The sequence below is a fragment of the Nomascus leucogenys genome, chromosome 9, assembly GCF_006542625.1.
Source record: "Nomascus leucogenys isolate Asia chromosome 9, Asia_NLE_v1, whole genome shotgun sequence".
NCBI lineage: Eukaryota > Metazoa > Chordata > Mammalia > Primates > Hylobatidae > Nomascus > Nomascus leucogenys.
The window spans coordinates 235,136-260,787 of NC_044389.1; the positions used below are offsets into that span (position 1 = coordinate 235,136).

Here is a 25,652-nt window from a genome sequence, read left to right on the forward strand (position 1 = left end):
CTCCATCATTTTGAGGAAAGCATTTTTATATGAGAAACAAGGCTACGTGTGGAGTAGAATGGAGAACTTCACAATAATTTTTCAATAGGTACAAGGAAAACCTGTGTCAGAGAAGTACTGACTTAAGGTATGAGTTCACTACTCTTTGATTTTAGGAATATTTTCATGGCAAAGTTTGATAAGCATTAGATTAGATCATCTTGAGGCTGCCTTTCAACTATTATATTTGAAGATTCAACCACAAACCTCTGTTATGGGCTGAACATTGCCCCTGACAAGTTCAAATGTTGAAGCCCTACTCCCCAGTACCTCAGAATGTGACTATGCGGAAATAGGCCTTGAAGAAGTGACTAAGTTAAAACGAGGCCATTAAGGTGGATCCTAATCTAATCTGATTGGTGTCTTTATCACAAGAGGAAATTTGGGGCTCGGTGCAGTGGTTCACACCTGTAATTCCAACAACTTAGGAGGCTCAGGCAGGAGGATTGCTTGAGGTCAGGAGTTTGAGACCAGCCTGCGCAACATAGCAAGACCCCACCTCTACAACTCATAAAAAACTAGCTGGGTGTGGTGGCGTATGCCTGTGGTCCCAGCTATTTGGGAGGTGAGGCCAGAGGATCACTTTAGCCCACGTAGTTCAAGGCTGCAGTGAGCTAGGATCAGGCCACTGTACTCCAGCCTGGATGACACAGGGAGACTCCATCTCTATGAAAGAAAAAAGGAAAGGAAATTTGGACTTACAAAGAGACATTAGGGATGTCTGCTTAGAGAGGAAAGACCGTGTGAGGATACCGTGAGAAATGGCTATTTGCAAGCCAAGAAGAGAGGCCTCACAAGAAACCAAACTGCCCACACCTTGATCTAGGCCTTCTAAACCTCTAGAACAAGAATAAATAAATATATCAATGAATACATGAATGAATGAATGTTTGAGTCACCCAGTCTGTGGTGTTTTGTGATTGCAGTCTTAGCAAACATTACAGGTTCCTTTTGGCTACTATGTACAGGCCAACTTCCTTGGCCCAGAATTAATGACCTTCAGCGAGGGTCATTGACCCCATCCTCACCATTTAGCCATCACTGTCCTCTACTCCCTGAATTCCTAACTTGCTCTGTTTTCATTTTGTGCCTCTTCACCTGAGATGACCACGTCTACTTCTCAGAATGCACTCATCCCCTAACAGTCTCCTTCCCCTCAGGTCCAACCTAAAATGAACTGACTTATCTGGTGTCTGTTGGTTTTGCTGCTAACATGACACAAGTACATTCTTGTCTTTGGGTTGTTTCTGCATTATTCTTCCTCTCAGATGCCAGAGTAAAAAGACCACTTCTTCCGTGTTTTGAATGTTTCCACAGTAAGAAGTCTCATGCTTGACACAGAGTCAAAGCCCACCAGCTCAGTGCATGAAGCAGACGTTCATCAGTATTGTTTTCTCTGCCAAATATATTTTAAAATCTACAGTCATTCCTTATTGTCCTTGGGGGATTGGTTCCAGGACCAAAATTTGTAGAAAGTCCTTCTTTCACTATCCAGTTCAACAAATGTAGATTTTGCTACTTTTTAGATACCAAAATCTGCAGATGTTCAAGTCCCTCATGTAAAATGGCACCGTATTTGCATATAACCTATGCACATTTCCTGTATACGTTAAATCACCTCCAGATTACTTGTAATACCTAATATAATATAAACGCAGTGTAAGTAGTTGTTATAGTATATTGTTTAGGGAATAATAACAAGGAAAAGAAGTTTATGTGTTCAATGTGAATGTAAATTTTTTCAAAATATTTTTGATCCACAGCTGGTTGAATTCATGGATTAAGAACTCATGGATATAGAGGGCCAATTGTATCTTATAAGTATATTTTACACATATATCTTTATTATATATTATATATAACTACATAAAAAATACCTTAAAATATATCTCATGCTTTGATTCCTGGGTATACAACTGGTGTTCAGGTTTTTGTTTGTGGAAAATTCATATTGAGATAATTAAAACATCAGGCTGGAAATGAGTATTCCTGATTCTACCTTCTGCTAGTTCTGTAATGTGAAATGCAGCATTTACTCTTTTGTACTGTTTTCTTTTGTTTTGAGACGGAGTTTAGCTCTTGTTGCCAAGGCTGGAGTGCAATGGGGCAATCTTGGCTCACTGCAACCTCTGCCTCCCAGGCTCAAGCGATTCTCCTGCCTTAGCCTCCCAAGTAGCTGGGATTACAAGCATGCACCACCATACCCTGCTAATTTTGTATTTTTAGTAGAGACAGGGTTTCACCATGTTGGCCAGGCTGGTCTCGAACTCCTGACCTCAGGTGATCCACCTGCCTTGGCCTCCCAAAGTGCTGGGATTGCAGGCATGAGCCACCGCACCCGGCCACTTTTACTGATTTTGGAGTCTTTTTTTATTTTTATTTTACTATGCTGGTTATGATAATCTACTTGAAAAGACATGAGTCATTGTGACCACTTGTGGTAGTATTTTAAATACTTCTTCCTTTGTAAAATACTTTATAATCATATTTCAAGGTATATTTTTAAATCTTTTAATATTAAAAACCACTAGAAACAGATGTGGTGATTTAAATCAAGTCAAAGTGGAAAAAAAGTATTGAACTTACTGGAAACAGAATTCTCAAGTACTTTCAAAACTTGTTTGGGACTGATCAGTACATCACAGATGGAAAAGTAGAAAGTTGCAGTTATCCTTGACATTTCAAGAGAGAAAGAAAACAGAAAGGAAAATCATGATAGCTGTCTTGAAAGAAATTGCTTCCATACTGCTGTCTGTCAGCTATTCCAGATGGCTTTACTGTTTTTTCAGTGGAATTGATGGTATTTTAAAAAGACCTGAGGAAAATAGATGAGGTTCTTCTTTCCTGATATCCCAGAAAAAGGATGAAGGGAAAAATATTTTTAAAGAATTGTTTAAGTGAGTTGGCCGCCTGTACCACCGTATTGATGGTTCATATCAGCAATCTTATGATACGTTCATATTCTCTAAATGTTTAGTGATGAAAAAGTTGCTATATGAGCATAAATAGTGAAAACAATATATATCCTAAGCTGAAAAGTTAGTAGAAGTTAGTAGAAATCTGTTATAAATGGCTTATATATTCTATTAAAAATGAATGATTATATATAAGGTTTGATACACACATATGTATGTATATGTGTGTATGTTTTATACACACATACACACACACACATAAATCCTTACAATCCTTACAACAGCTCTATGATATGGATTTTATTCCTTCTTTACTGATGAGGAAACATACTCAAGAGAAAGGCAAGAAAGTTGTGCATGATCACAATGCCAAAGGGGAACATAGCCACACTTTTAAGGCCACCCTTTTCATTACCATACAACATGGCAGTAGTGTTTGTGAAATTCACAGGGTGTTTGGTTTGCTGTGGCATCAAAATCAGTAGTAAAGACCTGGATTCAAGTCTATCCTCTAGTGTGTCAAGACAAAAATCTACGCAGTTTCATGCTTTAATTTTCTTGTTTGCAAGCTAGGGATAAGTTGTATCTGTCATCAGAATATCTAGGACTTAAAGAAATGTGCTATATCAAGGCATGATATGCTTATTTTCATTAGTACTTAGGCTTTTCAATTGATACTTTCTGCATTACTGTTTTTGGATTGGATTTTTGAGACAGAGTCTCGCTCTGTCTCCCAGGCTGGAGCGCAGTGGCGCGATCTCGGCTCACTGCAACCTCCACCTCCCTGGTTCAAGCAATTTCCCTGCCTCAGCCTTCCCAGAAGCTGGGATTACAGGTGCATGCCACCACGCCTGGCTAATTTTTTTGTATTTTTAGTATAGACGGGGTTTCACCATGTTGGCCAGACTGGTCTCAAACTCCTGACCTCAAGCAATCCACCCATCTCGGCCTCCCAAAGTGCTGGGATTACAGGCGTGAGCCTCTGTGCCCGGCCTTGGATTGGATTTTTAAAAAGTTTTTATTTGTATGGATTTACGAGTACACGTAGAGTTGTGTTGGATATAGGGCGTAGTGGGGAAGTCTGGTAGCCATCCCCTGAATAGTGCACATTGTACGTGACAGGTAGTATTTCATCTCTCACCTGCTTCCCACTCTTTATTACATTGTAAAAGCTTGTTTCCTTTGTTTTTTCTTTTTTGGTTTTAGAGACAGAGTCTTGTTCTCTCTCCCAGGCTAGAGTGCAGTGGCGCAGTCATAGCTCACTGCAGCCTTGAACCCCTGAGCTTAAGCAATCCTCCTGCCTCAGCTGCATTAGTAGTTGGGACTACAGGCATGTACCACCATGCATGGCTAATTTTTTTCTTTTTTAAGAGAAGGAGTCTTGCTGTGTTGCCCAGGCTGGTACTTTTCTTATTTATCTGTATAAGAGGCTTCAGTTGGCTCACTGTGGCAGGACAAACTACACAGAGTCTACATAAATTTGTAGAAAGTCCTTCTTTCACTATCCAGTTCAACAAATGTAGATTTTACTACTTTTTAAAAATATGTCTGACATCCTACTTTACTGTTGGTGGGGGCTCCTGATTTACTTAAGACCCTTAGAAATATGTAAGAAGAGGAATTATTTCTTACCCAAACTTTTTTAAAAAATTTAAGTAGAAATGAATGAAGGTAGTTGGGAGTCTGTTGGTGCTTGTGCTCTTGATGTGTTGGTTAAGGGCACTCATGGGGAGAGAGGTTTAACTCTTCCTCCTAAATATTGTTATGTTAGAACTGAAACAATTTCTGCAATAGAACTTACACAGGAGAGAAGCTGAAGTAGAAGCCCCAGGGAACTCATCACTCCTTTGGAAGATTTCTCTACCTGAGCTCTGCACTGTCATGGGTAATTTTATGATATTAGTGTATCAAAACTAAGGAGGGAGATATTTTCCCTCAAATAGTTTGCCTTCCCTGCGTGTGCTTCTCCTGAGTGATCTCCTATTGAACATCTTCTCTCATCATATGCAAACATAACATGCCACTGTCTGCCACACACTGGGCAATTGGTGTGCGTTGCTCTGATGGTCACACCATCCCCAAGAGGTGCAGGTGGCTTTGTTCACACTGGCCCTGAGAGAAAGGCTAAGTTTCAAAACAAGTGACCTGCCTAGGCCAGCACTCACCAGTGCAGAGCCTGGCTCCACACCAGTCACTCTCTGGCTCCAAAGCTTATGGCCCTTCCTCTACAGCAGGCTCCTAATTCAGGACCCCATTTGAGTTAAAACTTGGCCATGCCCCTTCTTTATATGTTTTGGCCTTAGGTAATTATTAAAAAATAATGAATTACTATTTCTCACAGCCTTATGAGAAGGTACATTTGCTGGGACCCTTCTCAACCCACAAGCTCACTCTTCCTTTCTTCCAAGGGAATTTGGTTACTCACACCCCACTAGTTCCCCACCCAGTCAGCCCCTCCCCTGAGGTCATGGGATCCAGTGTGGAAGCTGTGTATTAATTAGCATGACAAACAATGTAGTTCCTCATATGATCTGCACAGAATCGGGCAACTTGGTTCCATCGTTGTCTCCATTCAGACAGGATGCAACCCCCAAATCTGCTCCAGTTTTTGCAGGAGATAGTGTATTGCAGGAGTCTCTTCTCCAGCTAACTCTGTCTATGCACGGCTTGGCTTTCAATCCCATCACAAATGTCCCTCATATCAGCTCACCCAGAATCCCTGAGAGGATCGCACAATGAGTGCATTCGGCAGAAAAGATGTGATTTCCCGCGGCCAGTGTAAATCGCTCTACAAGCCTGCCGGGAAGGAAACTGTGAGTTAGGGCTCAGAGATCTGTACAGACGTCAGGCGAAGGCTTGGAGGTGGCCAGGGATGGCATTCTACTTCGTGATGCCAAGGTGTGTTGCCTGTGAGACTTCAAACACACAGTGTCATCTGCCCTGCAATTCCAGTGGAAGTTTTGCAAATCTCTCCCACAACTTTGCATCCTAATGTAATGATGGTCTACTTTGTTTTCATAAAGTCACTGTTATAGAAATAAAAATAAATGTTCAAGGTGTTACCTCCCCCTCCTCATAATTCTCCCCCACTTTACAGATAAGGAAAACTGAGTCCGAAAGAAGTGAAATGGTAGAATTAAGATGCCCTTAACTACTGGCGTTAGAAAGGTGTTGCTTTCAATCAGATGTAATTTCCCAGAAAACCATCACGTAGAAATTGCAAAATCTTCCCCAAATTTTCATTGTTTGAAACAACTTTATTTTTTTTCTCCCAATGATTGCCTAGTGCCCCAGGAAGATAAAAAGTGACAAGTCACTCATGACTGAAGTTAGCTTGTGAATTTTTGCTCTGAGCTAAGGGACAAGTATTTGTGCATAACACATTATACATGTCTTTTGTGTTTTCTGTCACATGAATTAAAAAAGAAGAAGAGGCCAGGCGCAGTGGCTCACACCTGTAATCCCAGCACTTTGGGAGGCCGAGGCGGGCAGATCACAAGGTCAGGAGATCGAGACCATCGTGGCTAACACAGTGAAACCCCATCTCTACTAAAAATACAAAAAATTAGCCGGGCGAGGTGGCGGGCGCCTGTAGTCCCAGCTACTCGGGAGGCTGAGGCAGGAGAATGGCGTGAACCCGGGAGGCGGAGCCTGCAGTGAGCCGAGATCACGCCACTGCACTCCAGCCTGGGTGACAGTGAGACTCTGTCTCAAAAAAAAAAAAAAAAAAAAAAGAAGAAGAATGAGAATCAAGGCACCATTTTGAAAAACATTTTAAGGAAACCCAAAGTATACTCTCTTCTGCAGGATGTTTTCAGCCAAGAAATAGCCTTATTGTGATTTGTTAAAATATTTTTGATAGGTTGTCAAATTATCATATTTCTGTTTTATATTTTAGTGTTTGAATAAGATATGCTTTCCTTGGCTAAGCTTCTGATAATAACCCATTTCTCATGTTTATACCTCCGTGTGCTCTTTTTGGACAGAAGCTTTTGGTGTGCCAGCGCTCACAGCGCTGGGGTTCTCACTCACCGGCCCCCAGCAAAGGGATTTACAGGGTTTGCAAGAGTTCATCCCTTGTCGTTAGTCACAGGCAGCAGCGGGAGACTTCCCTGTGGCTAAAGCAGTGTCAGTCTTAGACAAATGGTGACTGGAAATCTGGCTTGATCTTCTACCCCATTCCTCCTTCCCATTTACACACACGGTTCAGTGCATGTGTGGCTATGGAAAGTAAGCCCAGAGATGGGACAGTGAACACTTGGGGATTTAGGAGGCACTGGAGAAGAGGGGTTAGGAGCACTGGCTTAGGGCTCAACCTGGATGTTTGTCCCTGGATCTACCACTTGAGTAGATTTATGAGCATAGGCCTGCTTGTGCAAGCTTTGGTTTCCTTCACCTATTAAACAGGGACAATGATATATTCTTTTGTGTGTGTGTGTGTGTGTGTGTGCGTGAGACAGAGTCTCGCTCTGTCACCCAGGCTGGAGTGCAGTGGTGTGATCTCAGCTCACTGCAACTTCTGCTTCCCAGTTCAAGTGATTCTCCTGCCTCAGCCTCCTTAGTAGCTGAGATTACAGGTGTGCATCACGATGCCCAGCTAATTTTTGTATTTTTAGTACAGACGGAGTTTCACCATATTGTCCAGGCTGGTTTTGAACTCCTGACCTGGTGATCCACGCTCTTCAGCCTCCCAAAGTGCTGGGATTACGGGCGTGAGCCACCGTGCCCAGCTGATATATTCTATAACTGTAAGTCGATATCTGGACTTCAAAAACATGTGTGTATAAAAATACATTTTTCTGAGGATTTTAAAGTACTAAATAATATTACTATATTTAATATTTAACAAATATTGTGAATGAGTGAGCTGGATGCAAGTAAACATAGAGTGTCTGGCCTTCCAGGACATGTAATACTTACAAATAACTGCAATGTAAAATGGTCAGCCTCAAGTAAAGGGTAGAGAGTGCATCAAAATAGCAGTTCACAGGAGAGGCAAAACCTATAGCTCACTGCTGGGATGACCAGGGAAGGCAGTGTGTTGAGGCTTCTAGACCTTAAGTGGTAGTATTTTCTGAGCATTAAGGTAAGCAATGAGAGTGTCTCAGTCAGAGAGAAGGGATTTGACTTTCAGAGATGAAAAAGCTCAAAATGTATTCAAAGAACCAGTAGTAGGTACAGTAAGTCAGGGAGAAATGCCTTTGAGTCTGGCCAGGGCACCCAGGCTGTTAACAGGATGACCAGGACCTGGCTCCAGCCAGCCACTTGCAGGCTCTGTATTGACATATGTTTCAATTATTCAAGAGATACAAGAAATCTGGACTTAGATATACTAAGTCCCACTTAGTAAAACATGATGATGGTCGAATCCAACATGTCTCTGGTTGAACTCCGATTATGGGTGATGACTATGTGACCATGGAGTGGACTTATGTCCAAGCACTGGGATCATGATAGGTGGAAAAGAGCCGTGGCCTGGGATCCAGGAGGCCCGGGATTAATCTGAGCTCTGTGTCCTTGGACAGGCTTCTTAAATCCTCTGTGCCTCAGTTTCCAGAAAGCACTTTGATAGGAGGTGTGATTTACTAGAACGCAACCAAGCCTTCTTTTTTTTTGTAGACCAAAGAATGTACTCCTCGGGTTTCCAGGGTCTGCAGAATTACACTGCTGACCCCTGCTCTTGTTCCTTCCCCACCACTGTATTTGTTTTATTGTTACATTTCTTGTTCTTACATTTTGTAAAGGGGCCATTATCTAGGGATGAAAATGGACAAAACTCGTGTACATCAATTAGCATATGGAGACTTTGAGATGGAAACATGCCAACCTCTTCCAAAGAGAAGTTCAGATAACAGACTGCAAGATTGAGCAGCTTTCATGAGAACAGTAAAGAAAACAATTTCCCTCGGTACTTACCACAGAAAGGAAGATAAAGGAACTGGAGGATGGATAAAAGTATCCAAAAAACATAAAAGATGAATTGATGGGAAACACTGGTGTGACCACTCAAGGGGCCAAGGGTGGAAAAAGTCATTCCATTAAAAAAATAAAATAAACAGTGGAAAAAGAATGGAGCCATAGTCCTGGAAAAAAAGTGAGATCACATTAAAAAAACTTTCAAGATTGGCCTGGAAAAATAAGGCTTTATGAGTTTAACGTGAGGACTCTATTCTTACCACCTGTGGAGAGTAATTGGCATTGGCCGACTAGAGGTTTGTTTTGCCTTCTTGGCAGGAGCTGAATTGTTATGTTAATAGTCCACTGGCTAAGTGTTAAGTACTGCGTTTGAATAGAAAAAGTTTTGCAGAAGGGAAAATTCCCAGCCCCAGGTTCTTATTCCGACCACTGAGCTCTTTACAGACTTCAGACTTCACACACTCAAATTCAAAGAAACAATTAGTATCATGGCTGATATTTCTAGCATTTTGTGAAATCGAAGAGTTTCTACTAGGAACTCTCCTGGAGGTGGTTTACGGCCAGACAGTGTATCCAGGCTCAGGTTTGGGCCCAAGGGCCCATGTTTCCATGTGGAGCTAAAGAACAGACTTCATCACAGCAGCATTGCCCACCTTTTTGTAATTATCTATGGCAGCTCTTTTCCATTCCCATTGGCTTCTCCTTAGAGGTCATTCCACTGACTTGGCTCTTAAAATATTTTAATTCTCCTTGAACAGGGTGAGCCCAAAAACCTCAGGGCACTCAGGATGAAATGGTGTAGCAGTCAATGCATTATTAAAATGAACTTTTTCAAATTTAAGAATTATCAAGTCATCTGTTGGATTATTGCTTTTTCTTTTTTAGGAGGCAGCATCTCTCTACAATCCTAAAACCTCTTTAAAAAGAATCTTCCCCATGGCTTTTTGCCTCTAGATTGCTGATAGCAGCAAAGTGCTGGTAGAAACTAAAGATTGAGCTAATTTGCAGTAATTTGTGATTGACTTATGACCCTTAAAAGTTGCAAATCTTTGGGGTTGCAGAAATAGATTGCTTCTTAATTGCAAATGAGCTTGTAGCTGCAAATGATCTCACACCTCTTCCTGCAACCCACCTTGGTTCCCACCTTCCTCAGGTTGCTGACTTGCTTCACAACATCTTTCCTCACTTCCACTCGTGTGCACAAATTTCCAAAAGGTGTGAAACTGTGACTTTTTTTATGTTGTATTTTATGGCAGTGACAAAGGAATAAGGAATTTGGTTGAAATTAAGCCCATGTGGTAACCACAGGGTTTAGAAATCTAATAAAACCCATGTAAATAATATTAAAGCTTGTGAGCTAGAGATTCTAATTGAGCCATATACTCCCCAGAAGCAAATTAGGCAACTAGAACTATTAAAATCTGTCAGGTCACTAAGACATCATTTGGGCAATTACTTCAAATTCCAGAAAATTTTCGGAGCTCCATTTCTGCATACAGTATAACACCCAAGCGGTATCTAATTCAGGGATTTCTAAACTGTGCTTCCATCAAACATTGATTTCCACAACATGGGCTAAGATTTAACACTGCTGGAAATGAACAATGGCAAATTTCTTCCATTAAAAAGATGTTCTCACTTTTACATTTAATTGCCTCTACTTTACAAAATAGTACTTCAGTATAGACAACAAAATGCTAGCTGACTTCAGTCCTCCCCCAAAAGACAATTAGTTAACATTTGAAGTATCCTCTTCAGAAATCTACATTTCAGGGGAGGTTACTTAGCCTGTTAGATTTCCTAACCGGAGACCATACCACAGGCATGCTTCAAGGCAAAGCTTTAGAATATTACTATCTGTACTTGCCCCAGAAGTTTAATAATTAGCATGAATTGTTTCGAGATAATTTTTAATTAAGGAAATGGATGATGTTCAAGAAATACGGTGGGGTATTAGGATCAGTATTGGCTTTCTGCCCTTGTGTGAGTGGGCATGTACCAGTCAGAGTTTGACCAGTAAGAGAAACCACTCTAGATATTTCCAGCAGGAAGGGATGTAGCCCAGGAATTTAACATTTTTTGTAGACCTACTAAGAGGTCTGAGAAAGTGAAGGTCAGAGAAGCTGTTTTGAAGAATTCAGGAAATCGGGAAGTGCTGGGATCAAAAGAAGCTACAGCTGATAATCCACCCTTAGTGGGTGATGAGGAGGGGGACACCTGGAAATCACTCCCAAAATGTCACTGTCTTCTGTCTGCAGAAAGGCTTGCCCCTGGCTGCAGGTGTGAATGTGGAATACCAGTTTATCCCTTTTATCTTTTATATTCCACATGAGAGCTTCTTATTGACAGAGTATGACCCAGAACTCCCACTAGTTTATGAAATATCGTTTCCTGGCCTCTAGCCCTACCTAAAAGGAAGAACTTTAAAGAGCAGTGATGATTTTGATTCTTAACAAGCACCATCAGGCTTAAGGCCTACGAACCTGACAAATCCAGCATTCTTTTAAAGTGTGTCTTATATCTAGCACAGCTATCCTCCAGTAGAACTACAGTTATGGAAATGGCCTAATTTACACTGCACTGTCCAATATGGTAGCCACTAGTGCCAGGTGGCTATTGAGCACCTGAAATGTAGTTGGTGCAACTGAGGGATTGAATTTTTGAGTTGTATTTAATCTTAATTAACTTAACATTTAAACTTAAAGGGCTACCTGTGGCTATTGGCTACTGCATGGGGCAGTCCAGGTTTAGATCTCTCTCTTTGGACCTGTGCTCCCTCTTCACTTCCATTTAATGGAAAATATTGTGGCCTGATCTGACCTAAAGTTTCCCTGAACTGTCTCATATTTGTCCATTGTGTGTTGAAAATTTCAGGTGAGGTCCTTGTTACAATGACTATATGATGGAGTTGTATTGGGCAGGGGGGGCAGGTCACTGGATTCCACTGAGCTTACAGAATTGGTCTTCTGACTCTTTTTCGTGCCAGCTTACTAATAAACATTTGTTGCATATTTGGCCAAATTTGGTCTGAAACTCCCTTTTACCGTAACATACGGTGGTAGCAAGTTAGTGGGGAGGCCACTGAAATGTTTACCTACATATCCTAATAACTGTGATAGCCAATTAGCCTGATCGTACGGTTTGTAACATACATTTTTCTCCCAGAAATGTTTCTCAAATTTTTGGAGTCTGCAGTTTCTTTCCTGCTAGCAAATACTAGCAGATGACAAAACAAGAGCTCCATAAATATTAATATAAAAATTCAGGTAAGCTAGTTGCCCTCCACTGAACAACTTTTTAAACATGTGAGCATATGTTCATGGTATGTTTTTAAAATTCATCCATGTACCACAAATTTCCTGTGTATAAAATTGTTCCTAATTTATATGATTGAATCTACATTTCAAAGTAATGTGGCTGGGCGCAGTGGCTCACACCTGTAATTCCAGCAGTTTGGGAGGGTGAGGCAGGCAGATCACAAGGTCAGGAGTTCAAGACCAGCCTGACCAACATGGTGAAACCCCGTCTCTACTAAAAATACAAAAATCAGCTGGGCTTGGGGGCACGCGCCTGTAATCCCAGCTACCCAGGAGGCTGAGGCAGGAGAATCGCTTGAACCCAGGAGTAAGCCAAGATCGCGCCACTGCACTCCAGCCCAGGAAACAGAGCAAGAATCCATCTCAAAAAAACAAAACAAAACAAATAACCAAACAAACAAAAAACAAAGTAATGTAACCCACCCTAGGTTTGGCTGCTTGCTGGTAGAAAGCCAGACAGAACACAAGAGACAAAGTTTGGTGGGAGGAGAAGCAGGTTTAATCGGAGAACCAGCAACCTGAGAAGATGGCAATCTAGTGTTCTAAATACCATCTTACATTTTAAAATTTACCATAGGACTTTTAAAGGGAAACTTGGTATAGGAGACATTCCGGAGTAGTGCAGGGTACACGGTCTGTGTATCTTGTTCTTGTTAAATTGAACTAAATGTGGCCTGAGAAAACCTCCATACTTCCATACGTAAGTCCTTGAGGATGAACCATAACCTAACTTAGTAGGTAGACAAGTAAGTAGACTTAGTAGAAAACCTAATTTAGGAGTATGCTTCTGTAACAATAGCTGCATCTCAGCCAATCGCAGCAGCCATACTTCAGCAACGCATATGCTGCTGACTGTTCAACCTGTGTTTGGTATTTAAACTGTGTTTAAATTCAGATAAGTCGAACACCAAGCTGTAACCAATCCATCTGTTTCTGTACCTCACTTCTGTTTCCTGTATGTCACTTTCCTTTTTTTTTTTTGTCTATAAATTTGCTCTGACCTTAAGGTATCCCAGGAGTCTCTCTGAATCTGCCATGATTCTGAAGACTGCCTGATTTGTGAATTTTTTTTAACCCTTACTCAATTAAACGCTGTTAAATTTAATTTGTCTAAAGTTTTATTTTAACATTCTGATGGCCATCTTGGGTAATTGCCTGTCCAGAAGTCTGGTTGGCATTATCTTGACTTCAATGATGGTGGACTAATGGTGGAACTCTTCCTAAGTGGGAGGATTCTGCCATGGGCCTCCAGCCTGGTTTGTTTCAAGAGCAAGAGCACAATTAGATAAGCATGCGTTGTTGGAGGGGAGTGTCTAGAGAGCGAAGGAATGAAAGGGTGAGAGGGGAGAGAAGGAAGAAAAAGAAAATGGGTGATTGTTAAAACTGAGGTCCCTGGTTACAGTATCACAAAAACAGCCCAGAATTCCACAAAAGACTCTGACTGCCAAGTATTCTGCCCCTTGGAGAGCCCCTGGCCTAAGTGTTCCATATGTAAGCTCCTTTCTATTTAGGGTCCCAAAGTGACTAGCATAAGACTGGGCCAAACTAGGTGTTTTCATGACTTCATGGCACATAATTTTTACTCGTAATAAAAAGAACGTTAGCAAATAAAACTTTTTCATTTATTTATCAGGTAAAGAGGAAATTACTGATGGCTTAAATCAGAAGTCCCCAACCTTTTTTACACCATGGACCAGTTTCATGGAAGACAATTTTTCCATGGACTGAGTGGAGGAGGATGGTTTCAGGATGATTCAAGCACATTACATTTAGTGTGCACTTTATTTCTATTATTATTACACTGTGATTATATAATGAAATAATTATACAACTCACCATAACGTAGAATCAGTGAGAGCCCTGGGCCTATTTTCCTGCAACTAGACAGTCCCATCTGAGGGTGATGGGAGACAGTGACAGATCATCAGGCATTAGATTCTCATATGGAGCATGCAACCTAGATCCCTTGCATGCATAGTTCACAATAGGGTTCGTGCTCCTATAAGAATCTAATGCTAGGCCGGGCACAGTGGTTCACACCTGTCATCCCAGGACTTTAGGAGGCTGAGGTGGGTAGATCACCTGTGGTCAGGAGTTCTAGATCAGCCTGGCCAACATGGCAAAACCCCATCTCTACTAAAAATACAAAAGTTAGCTGGGTGCAGTGGCAGCCACCTGTAATCCCAGCTACTCAGGAGGCAGAGACGAGGAGGCAGAGGTTGCAGTGAGCTGAGATTGCACCACTGCACTCCAGCCTGTATGATAGTGTGAGACTGTCTCAAAAAAAAAAGAACTGATGCCACCGCTGATTTGACAGGAGGCGCAGAGCTCAGGTGGTAATGTGAGCAATAGGGAGTGGCTGTAAATACAGATGAAACTTTACTTGCTTGCCTGCTGCTCACCTCCTGCCCTGTGGCCCAGTTCCTAACAGACCATGGACCCATACTGGTTCATGGCTCGGGGGTAGGGGCCCCCTGGCTTAAATGTTGCTATTTTTCATTTTTCTTACACTTAAATACTTTTTGTCCAGATGCCTTTCTGCATTTGTCATCCTTTAAACAAAATTGTTCACAAGATCTTCTCAGAAAGTGGTGCTACCTATTAATTTAAGACCTGAGTATCACAGACATGATACCTCATTGTTTATTAAACGTTCATGGAATTCAGTTGTCACAAAGCTTGGCATCCTCATTAATAATTTCTTTACTTAATGGTGCCTAAAACTAGTTTGGAGGTGTCTTTTAGAATGCTGTACATTCTATCCTAAGGGAAAAAGCCTAAGGACATTGGCCACTAGGACATTTGCCTCACCAGCAAAAGCTTGTATAACTGATTTCTAGATTATTCTTCAGCTTCAACATAATTCATATTTATGCAGTTGCATGTAGGACATTCTGGGACTAGTGATTCATAGTTTCAATGATTCTTTCTAGCACTCCCACAAGTAGATGGCCCTCTGCCTTGCATATAGATGGCCCTTCATGTCAACCAAGGGGCAGACTGGGGAAAGCATTACCAGGGTAGGAAATGTATCAGGATGGGTGTGGGGGCGAGGGAGGCCTTTCCTTAGAGCTCCTCAGGGTAGCTGAGGACAGGGATGGAAAGCAGCTAGCTCTCCCTTAGTTACCTGTGAGGAAACAGATTATTTGTATGGATTACTACTGCTCAATTTATCCACCAGGGGTGACGGAGGTAGGGAGGAAAAAGACAAAAGAAGGCCAGGAAGGGACTTGGTGCAGAAATATTGAAGATCTCCTCTCCTAGATACATTCCGGGCCCTGCCGTCCTCCTCCACGTTACCATTTTAATGGATTTTCTTATTTAGGGGGCTCTGTCATTTAGCACCTGATAAGCCACTTCCCCCACGGGTTCAGCACATTTTTGGTACTCACAGATGTTGATAACACCTGTGATTGACACAACACAATCTTACTTTCAGATTAGCCCACAAATTCAAATAGTGAGTGCTTAAATCTCATTTAGCTTCTTGTAAAACCATATTAGGCTTTGATGCAAACTAAAGACTCACCAATTGAAAGCTGTCAGCTCAGAGAGTGCTGCCAGGATAACTTAATTTATATTGAGATAAAATCATCATTTTCTTCAGTTTAGTCATCAAAACTTTTGGTTTTAGCAGCAAGGGGTACTTAGATTATAATAAATGTCTGTCTTCCTGAGTCTTTCTGAGATGCGTGGATGCTCAGTGATTCTCCACATCGCCTAATAATGGGCAGTACAGTTCAGAGGTTTGATGAATGTGCTGAGGCCATTCAGGAAACTCTTTATGTTCTTTCTGCCCCCGGTAAAATTTGACAACACTGAAACATTCTATTTTATTCTTAAATAGGAAACAAAAATCTAGTGAATAAGAAATCATAACCTATTAGGAACTTTTGCTTGCTCTTGAAATACTTGTTTGCATGGATTAATGGTGGAATTGGTTGGCTTTTTACAAGAATGATTTAAAAAGCTTCTGAACTGTATTTCCTAAACAGGATTTGCAAGGCTTTAAATGCTTTAAAAGGCAAAGTTGGACCCAAACTGAGATGTCAAGTTTTTTTTTTCTTTTAAGCTGACTTGAAATTGTTGTTGGAGTCAAAGTGACCTTAGATTACTTAAAAGAGTTGTGGCTGGTGCTGTCCAAAAAGCAGATGCTATGCTCTTGTTATATTGCTAAATATTGATCCCACTACCTTTATCTAGTGATGCAGAGAAGCACTGGTAAAGCCCTCTTGTCTTATCTCTTTGCAGGCTTGCTGATTGGTGCTGGCTGTGCTCTCTACCCCTTGGGCTGGGACAGTGAGGAAGTCCGGCAGACTTGTGGCTACACTTCTGGCCAGTTTGACCTGGGTAAGCTCTCTTCATGGATGGCACTCCTTTTAGAAAAAGAACCTTATCTGATGTTTCTTAGAAGCAGAAAGTGGAAAGGGGACAGATGAGAAAAACCTACCTGGGTATTACAGCCTGTAGTCACGTGTAACGATATAAATGTATCCATGTATTTAGTGAAGAGTTATTGATAATCTACTGTTTGCTCAGTACTATGATGAGTATTGTAGATACAAAGATAAGAAATGGCCCCTGCCCCGAAGAGTTTATACTCATTGATTACTTCATTTTTCATTTTTCAAAATCACGTATTTTTTGCCCATTGCATGGGCCATAAATAATTCTGTAGAATTTGCAATCTGAGAAGAAGCGACAACAAAACAGTCAAGGAAATGATAATACAAGCTATAAGCAATTCAAAGCAATTTCACATTGGTGGTCAAATAAGGCCACTTTGTGAAAGAGGTGAGAATAGAGTTCAGTCTTGAACAAAGTGCTACATACAGATTATCAGGATTAGGTGGAAGCACCTTGCAGGTGAGGAATACGGTATAGCAAAGGCACAAGGGAAGAATGGGAAAAGCTCATCAGGAGACCACAGGGATTCCAGCAACAGGAAGAGTCAGGTGTCAGTCTGATAAATGTGATGATTGGGTGAGAGTTTGCACATTGATAAAAGGCTCTTAACTCACAAATTTGTTTTCTGCACACTAGTAAGAAAATTTCCGGTAGTCTTCACTTGTAACCATAGTGTAGTCTACTTACTTATGTTGCAATCTATAAAATATTTTGCAGAATACTCCATGGTTTACATCATTTTAATTTGTAATAATTGGGTAATATTTCACTTGCTTAATAAACCTACATTACTTAAACACTTTCTTATTTCTTTCTAGCTGGGCATTTAGTCTATTCCAATATCTGTTGTTTTAAGACATGTTGTGATGAGTAGTTTAATGAATATAAGTGCTTTTCCTATTGAATATTTTCTTAGAAGCTTTTTCTAGAATTAGTATTACTAGATCAAAGAATATGAAGCCATAAAACACTTATCATTGTATGGGAAAAGAAATATATATTCTCTTCCCCATTGCTAGATTCAAACCTAAGGCTCCTATAATAAAAGGCAGATTAACAAGAGAAAAGCATACAAATTCATTTAAAATAAAATTTTCATGACACAGGACCCTTCATAAAGAAATGAAGACTTGGAGAAGCAGGTAAACCTGTGTACTTTTTATGCTAGGTTTAATGAAGAAGTGGGATTTTTCTGGAGAAGTATGATTGGACAAAGAGGGTATGATCTAGTGGTAATAAACTGCAGAACTTAGCAAGACCTGTTTGTTCAGACTCCTGTCTGTGTCCTTCTATTGCCAGAGATAAGAATATTCCTTTCTTCTGGGTATAGTGAGAGCATCTCTCCAATGATGGCTTTATGATCTGCTTCAGAGGAAGGTCAGATAATCCTTTCTAGGTTTTATGATCTGCTTTAGGAGAGAAGGGCAGCAGGGGAAGGTGAGAGAGACTTTCCTGCTTCTGCTGCTTTCTCAAATGTCAAGGTGCTGCATTTTAGGGTAGCATGTCCTGAAGCCCATCATTGCCAAGTGATAGCAAATATATTTTCCCCTACTATATGGATGGACAGACTGAGATTCTGATAATTAGTACATAGTCAGTTACTAACTTAGACATCTACTTTTTATATTACTTTCAGAAGAAAAATTGTGAGGGAATTGGTCTAATGGCAGTATTACTATATTCCAAATATTAATTTTAAATTTTTATGTTAGAACATCTATGAAAAAAAATTCTGTTAGATTCTGAGAAAAAGGAACAGAAAAAAAGTATTAAAGGTCTGTGAATTTGAAAATGAAAAATTGAAGCAATTTTTATTTGACTTCGTGGATGACAACCACCCTACTTCCGTCGAATATAATACTGGCTCTTCTGGTAGAGAAGACTGTTCTAAAGACCACCTAATTTGCATGGATAAAACAAATAAGAGATTTCCTTTTACCTATTCTTCCCTCTTTGATGACAAGGCTTTCCTAAATCTGGTTTAGTTTGGGATTGCCATAAACGTAGGGAAGGGGAAAAAATGCTGAAATGCTGGCGTGCAAAGCTGACTGCCAGCGTTTTTTTTGGAAAGCAAACTGTGTCTAGGGGAGATATTTTAATACAGTGCTTGGCATTTTTCTTTCCCTGGTGTTTGAGGCATTCTTGGCTGTTCAACACAGGCCTCAACTTGATTATGATCCTGTGTATCCTGACCTGTTGTTATTGCGTATTGCTATATTAATTAGCAGATTATAATGAAGTTCAGGTCCTGTTATTGCAATTTTCATTACTGCACCTCAGTATTTTGTATGTCCCCAGCATTGTGGAATAAAACTTTGAATGTCAAACTAAACGTTGAAAAATACTTGCCTCTTTACTAGTGGCAATCGTTTTTTAATGTTATTATACACTCTAAAACCATTCTGGCAATTTAAAAAACTATAAAGTTGTTTTCATTTCTGATCATGTATTTCTAAATTTCCTTAGATTGGTTAATGAGAAAAAAAAACTGGCATCATCCACAGATAAAATGAGTTCTAGGTCCACTGCAGAAGTTTTTGGGGGTTTATCAAGGTCTGTTTCTCTAGGTTACTGTTATCTTTGTGGACTCTGTTATGTATTCTTTGAAAAGAAGACCTAAAGAGAAAGTGTGGCATAGAGATATCTCTAGGCCCATCCCACTTCACTTTCCTTTTTTTTTTTTTTTTTTTTGAGACGAAGTCTCACTCTCTCGCTTAGGCTGGAGTGCAGTGGAGAGATCTCAGCTCACTGCAACCTCCACCTCCCAGGTTAAGCGATTCTCATGCCTCAGCCTCCTAAGTAGCTGGGATTACAGGCACCCGCCACCAGGCCCAGCTAATTTTTGTATTTTTAGTAGAGATGGGGTTTCACCATGTTGGCCAGGCTAGTCTCGAACCCCTAACCTCAAGTGATCCACCCGCCTCAGCCTCCCAAAGTGCTGGGATTATGGGCATGAGCCACCCTGCCTGGCCCATCCCTCTTCACTGTCTTTGCTTTCTGAAAGTTGAGCTTCAGTGACTTAGTGAAGTCACAAATTATGAAGTTAAATAGGGAGGGTACCTGGAACCATAGCTGGTGAGCTGCAGCATGAGGTCATGAGTGAGCATTCTTGGTTAAGATGGCTCCACCAAACACACTGCTTGCATCTGCCACACCTTGCCTCTCGGATTCTGAGAATCCAAGTTTGTTTCTGCCTCTTCTCAAGGGAGACAGCACGTAGACACATCTTCCTCCCAAGGGTTGTGAAATGTTAATGTTATTAAAGCTCATGCCCTTCTTATTGGGGAATACGTGTCTCTTTGTTGATGTGCTGTTTTTGATATGTTGTTACTCTGATCTGGAGCATTCTGAAAGAAATAATTGCTTTTGCTCCTACATAGAAGATTATTTAAGTAGTGCATTTATCTCAATCAGTCAGCCAACAAATATTTATGGAGTGCTTATAATGAGCCAGCCCATGGGCTAGGTGCTGGGGATGTGGCATCAGCAATGAATAAAACATGACACTATTCACTGCCCTCAGGGAACTTAAATTAGCGAGGGAGGCAGATGTTCAAAAAGATAATATAAATGTGAAGTATGTTAGAAAGGAAAAGTGTTGGGTGCTAGAATGGAAATTGTGGTTGACTTGCTGACATTATTCCACACTAGTTGGTGCGTCTAAGCCAGAGGTTGGCAAACACTTCTATAAAGGGTCAGATAATACCTTCAGCTTTGTGAGTTATATGGTGTCTATTGCAGCTACTTAACTCTGCAGAAAAGATAGATGGCCCCAATCGAACTTTATTTTTATTTTTTTTTATAATTTCAACTTTTATTTTAGATTCAGTGGGTACATGTGCAAGTTTATTACGTGAGTGTATTGCTTGACGCTGAGATTTTGGGTATGATTGATCTAATCACCCAGCTAATGAGCATAACGCCCAAGAGTTCATTTTCAACCCTTGCCCCCCTCCGTCCCTCCCCTCATAGTAGTCCCCAGTGTCTATTGTTGGCCACATATATGTCCATGAGTACTTAGTGTTTAGCTCCCACTTATTAATATAAATGAGAACACGCAATATTTGGTTTTCTGTTTTTGTATTTACTCCTTAGGATAATGGCTTCTAGTTGTATCCATGTTGCTGCAAAGGACATTATTTCGTTCCTTTTTATGGCCGTGTAGTATTCCATGGTGTGGAATACTACATCTTCTTTATCCAATCCACCATTGATGGACACCTAGGTTAATTCCATGTCCTTGCTATTGTGAAGAGTACTTTGATGAACATATGGGGTACATGAATCTTTTTGGTAGAATGATTTATTTTCTTTTGTATATATATCCAGTAATGGGATGGCTGGGTCGAATGGTAGTTCTTTTTTAAGTTCTTTGAGAAATCTCCAAACTGCTTTCCACAGTGGCTGAACTAATTTACATTCCCACCAACAGTGTATAAGCATTCATTTTTCTCCATAGCCTCGCCAGCATCTGTTGTTTTCTGACTTTTTAATAATAGCCATTCTGACTGGTGTGAAAGGCTATCTCTCACTGTGGTTTTCCATTTCTTTGATAATTAGTGATGTTGAACATTTTCTCATGTTTGTTAGCTGCTTCCCAATTAAACTTTATTTACAAAAACAAGCAGTGGAGCCGTAGTTTGACAATCCCTGATCTCAAGCAAAGAGTATCTCTGGTGTTCCAGAAATGGTTACATTTCAGCTGTGCTCATTTATTGATCCCTGCAGCTCTCAGGGCAGCTGGTCAGGACCCAGGATAGTTGAAGACTCTGCACTGAGCAGCCCCATCCAATTACCCTAGTACGCTGTATAAATACTACAATTTTCTTGTTGAGTGGCAGCAGGAAGGAAGGTGGCAAGCACTGTACCTCAGCCTCGGTCAGCCCACCGCTAACACTGGCATGGAATGGGAAGGCGTGGGCTCATTTGGACCAGCGAGTCTACAGGCATCTTGGGGAAGAAGGGATCCCATGCCTGAGGGAGAGGCCACACATTCCTGGTTCACCCCCTCTGACAGCCCCCTCTGACCATGGAGACTTGCAGGAGTAAGCAGCCTGCAGAGGTAGAGGTGGGCAGAGAGCCCAGTCTGTGGAGCAGTCGTCCCTGAAGCTGGCCTTCCCTAGGAACGTCCAGCCTCACTGACACACAGTAATTTGTTTCCATATTGGGTGATGTTTGAGGCCTGTTTACTCTTGCAACTGAAAGTAGCCGGACTTGTATTTAGTTTCTATCTCATATTTCAAGGGGACCTGACCTCACCGGGGAGCGTCCTCAGGAAGTATTATGCAGGCGGAGCTCTCAGCCCTTGTAGAATTTAGGTAGGTAAAGGGTTGGAGTCTGCATGTGGTCTGGGGTGACATGGGGAGGTAGGTTGCAGAGAGGGCAGGAGGAAAAGTCAGGAAGGAGGCTACTTTATTACTGCTTCCCTGTTTGGACAGGTTTTAATTCCAAGTATCAGCCATGGTACAAAATAATACTTGAAGAGCCTCCCAAGGTCAGAACATTTAAACTGAGTTCAAAAATGTAAGTAATAGTTAGGCAAGAAGGATTTCATAAAAACCTCACATTTGTAGTTATAGTATAATGTGTAGGAATCTGAAAGAACCTACTTTAAAAAATACCTCTTTTCCTTAGAAAGGAGAATTGGAGAGAATTTTTTTATATGCCTTAAAAACAATTTTATAATCCTATTGATTCTTTCTCAAGCATTTTTATATTTTATTATGTGCAGGGCTCTGAAGCAATCTTGCAAAAGTATTCACTTTCACAAATCAAAGTCTGTTACTCTGCTTACTTTTGGATCACACTAATTTATGAAGAAGCAAGGAGTAGGTGTGAATCCACACATTTTTTAAAACAGAGAAACAAGAATTCAGACAGGCTGCATAATTCTTTCATTTGCGGTTTAAACAAGTATCCAATGTGATTTAGGTGCAAGTGGTCAGTGAGCATACTTTGAAAAAAATTGTCAGTTGTATAGAAAAGTATTTTTGTTTTGTACTTTGCCTTGCTTAACAAACATTCATTATGTTTTGTATAGACTAGGATGCTTTAGGTTTAGGTTATAAAAGTCTGGCTCAAACAGGCCAAAACAAAGAAGACGTGTGAGAGCTCTTACAATAGCAAGGCAGGAGCTAAGGTCAGCTACAGACTTGATTGATTCAGGAGCTCAAAGGTGTTTTCCAGGGCCCATGTTCAGGAAGAACTGTCTGTAGATTGGCTGTAACCATCCGCCATCTGTAGGCTGGCTTTATTTTGACATTAGTTCTCTCCATGGTTGTAAGTGTGTTTGGCACTTGTGGCTCTAAACATCCTTGTTCATGCCAAAAGGAGAGGACAAGCTTCTCCCCAGGAATAGAATCAGAGTCTCTCTCCTCACTCTAATTGGGCCAACTTTGTCATGTGTCCACTCAAAGGGATAATGGCTGCCAGGGAATGCCACGTGCTTCTTATGGTTCAGCTTAGATGCACTTAAGAGTTTTATAAGATTTGGTTTTACTGAGAAGTAGTGGGATTTGTAAGAGGAAGATGAGATAAAAAGGAGAAAAGACATTTTAATCTTTTCTTTCTTTTGTCAGACTTCACTGTCTGTGGTCCTTCCATCAGTGTAGCCTTGGTTGTGGAAAGAGGGACAGCCGTGGCAAGTGTTAACAATGCTGATTTTATTTATTGCTTTTTGAGGGAATAAAACAGTATAAGTGATAAGAATACATAGTGTCACAGCATCTGGCACATAATAAAAGCCCAGTAATGTTTGCAGTTGGACAGGACCATTTAAATGCATATTTGCTGATCAACCTTTATTCTTCCTTTTACATTCCACAACAGTAAGTTTGGGTTTACACATTAAGCATAAGGGTTTTGTAATGAGGTTATCCAATTGATTTAATTCATGCCTCAGAGATATTCTCATCCACCAAAGACTTTTCTAATCATATCCTTGTGATCAAAAGTAGTGTTTCAATTAATTTGTCTCGCTATTTTGCCAAGTAAATTTGAGTAATTATTGCTTTCATTTTGTGATTTAATTTGATTAAGAAGCCATCATGGTTGCTGTTCTTGAAATTATGCTGGTGGCTTCTTAAAAGCAGTGCCATAAACTGGAAACTCAGAGCCTCCCGGTGTTGATAAAGATGAGAGTCTGTTTCTTCCAATTTTCAAAGGAAGAAATCTCTTCTACTCTAATCTGAACACTGACTGTCCCACATCTCTTTGGACACATATCCTTTAGCTCTTTGACTCCTGACTCATGCTGTCTCGCCTCTCAAATCTAATCATACTTGAGAAATATCTGTTTGCAATTTCTGGCTAGGTCAGCTGGGTAAAAATGCAAACAAAAGTATAATTTTTAAAAAACATGTTGAGCTCTTGGTGTTAGTGGATGCTTCTCAAGCAAGAGAACCTGCTGTTGGTCTCTGTGACATTTAATATGACTTGCTTCATTTTGTCCAGAAGTTAGAAGGCTCCTATGACTCCTGTGGACTTTTTGGGTTGCTTCATGCTCAGGCAGGCCAGGCAGCTCTGTGCAGTTTCTGCAGGCATCTGAGTTGTGTGCCAGAGCAGGGTTCTCCTGACTCAAGCAGCAAGTGTTTGCAGAGAGCAGCAGTTAAAGTGTCTGTCACTCAGCTCAGGAAGAGACTCCTAACACTTGATGCACTGGTCATTGCTTAGAGTAAATGGATTATTCCATTATGAGATTGCTATTTGGGAGGTTGGTTAATAGTAAGGTATTGAACATGCATTGAAATATAGGCAAATTTAAGGTCATAAATGCAGCAATGATGTCCTACCTCCCAAATGACTATTAACTGAATATTTTCTAAACTTTTGACACTTAAATCCAAGTCACTGGAAGTCATTTAGAAGGTCCAGCCTGAGCCTGGATTTCCTCACACAGAATGACAGGAAAGCCAAGCAGCTGCTGTGAATTCAACAAAGACCCAAATTGCATAGGAACCCATGGGGGCACTCAGGAACTTGGCTCCAAATGATGCAGGGAAACTTCTGCGGCCAAGGGAGCCCACCCTGGCCAGTGACGACATGACTCAGCAAAGTGTTCAGGCACCCGCAAGGCAACAATAATCAGCTTTTCTGGTTACTCAGCCTTTCTTAGGGGCCTCTTTCCATCAGATGAAGAGTTTTCTGCCTTTACTCTGGAAGTAGGAAGAATGCCACATTTTTTCAGGGATGTTCATTCAACCTGCCCATTCCAGTGGGTTCCACATTATCAAAATCAGAGCGGGAACATTTCTACTTTATAACTTAGTAAACACCTCGTCCTGCTTTGGGAAAAAGGACCCCACTCTGTACAATCATAGATTCAATTTGATCTGCTTCGCTAAACACAGCTTTGCAGATCCCAGATGAACCTGTGGGATAGGATTTTTCAACTTCGGTGCCTAGCTTGGTGTTTGGTGTTCAATAGATTCACTTACTTCCTCAGCAAATATTTATTAGGCACATTCTAGGCAACAAAAGTTGTGCCACAAACAAAATTGTGAATAAGATAGACATGATTCTTACTCGCATGCTATATATCTGCCATCTATTTAATGGTTAAAAAATTGGGAGGGAGAATGAGAGGAAAGGAAAGGGGGAAGGAAGGAAGAAAGGAAGGAAGGAAGGAAGGAAGAAAGGGAGGGAGGGAGGGAGGGAGGGAGGAAGGAAGGAAGGAAGGAAGGAAGGAAGGAAGGAAGGAAGGAAGGAAGGAAACCTACTATGAATTTTTGATCACAGAAACAGCAGCTGCCATCATGTTTCTGTATATATTTGGCCACTGATATCCTACCAAGAATCATGGCATCACTCTTTACTGGACTAATGGCCTAACCACCTCCCAGAAAAAAAAATTAAAAAACCAAGTCTGGGTAACCATTTAAAGAACCAGATACCCTGATAGGTGGGAAAAAAAAATTGCTCTACATTCTTTTTTTCTCAAGTCTATTTTGGCTTGGTTATTTCAGTGTGGATCATTCCTACTCTCTTATTTATGCCTTTGTAAAGCTTCATTCAGTGGCTTGCAGAGATTTATAGCAGAGAAATTCAAGCAATTGTGGGA

The 25,652-nt window shown here is 40.8% G+C and overlaps 1 protein-coding gene across 2 annotated transcripts in view; it reads left to right on the forward strand.

The window, feature by feature from the left end:
- The window catches only part of LHFPL6 (LHFPL tetraspan subfamily member 6), a 257,973-nt gene that overhangs the window by 206,169 nt on the left and 26,152 nt on the right, over nucleotides 1-25,652 (forward strand). For both annotated transcript variants that reach the window (XM_030818495.1, XM_030818496.1), the window contains exon 3: nucleotides 16,439-16,537. In XM_030818495.1, the coding sequence (XP_030674355.1) occupies nucleotides 16,439-16,537 (99 nt within the window). The remainder of the gene's footprint in view (nucleotides 1-16,438; nucleotides 16,538-25,652) is intronic.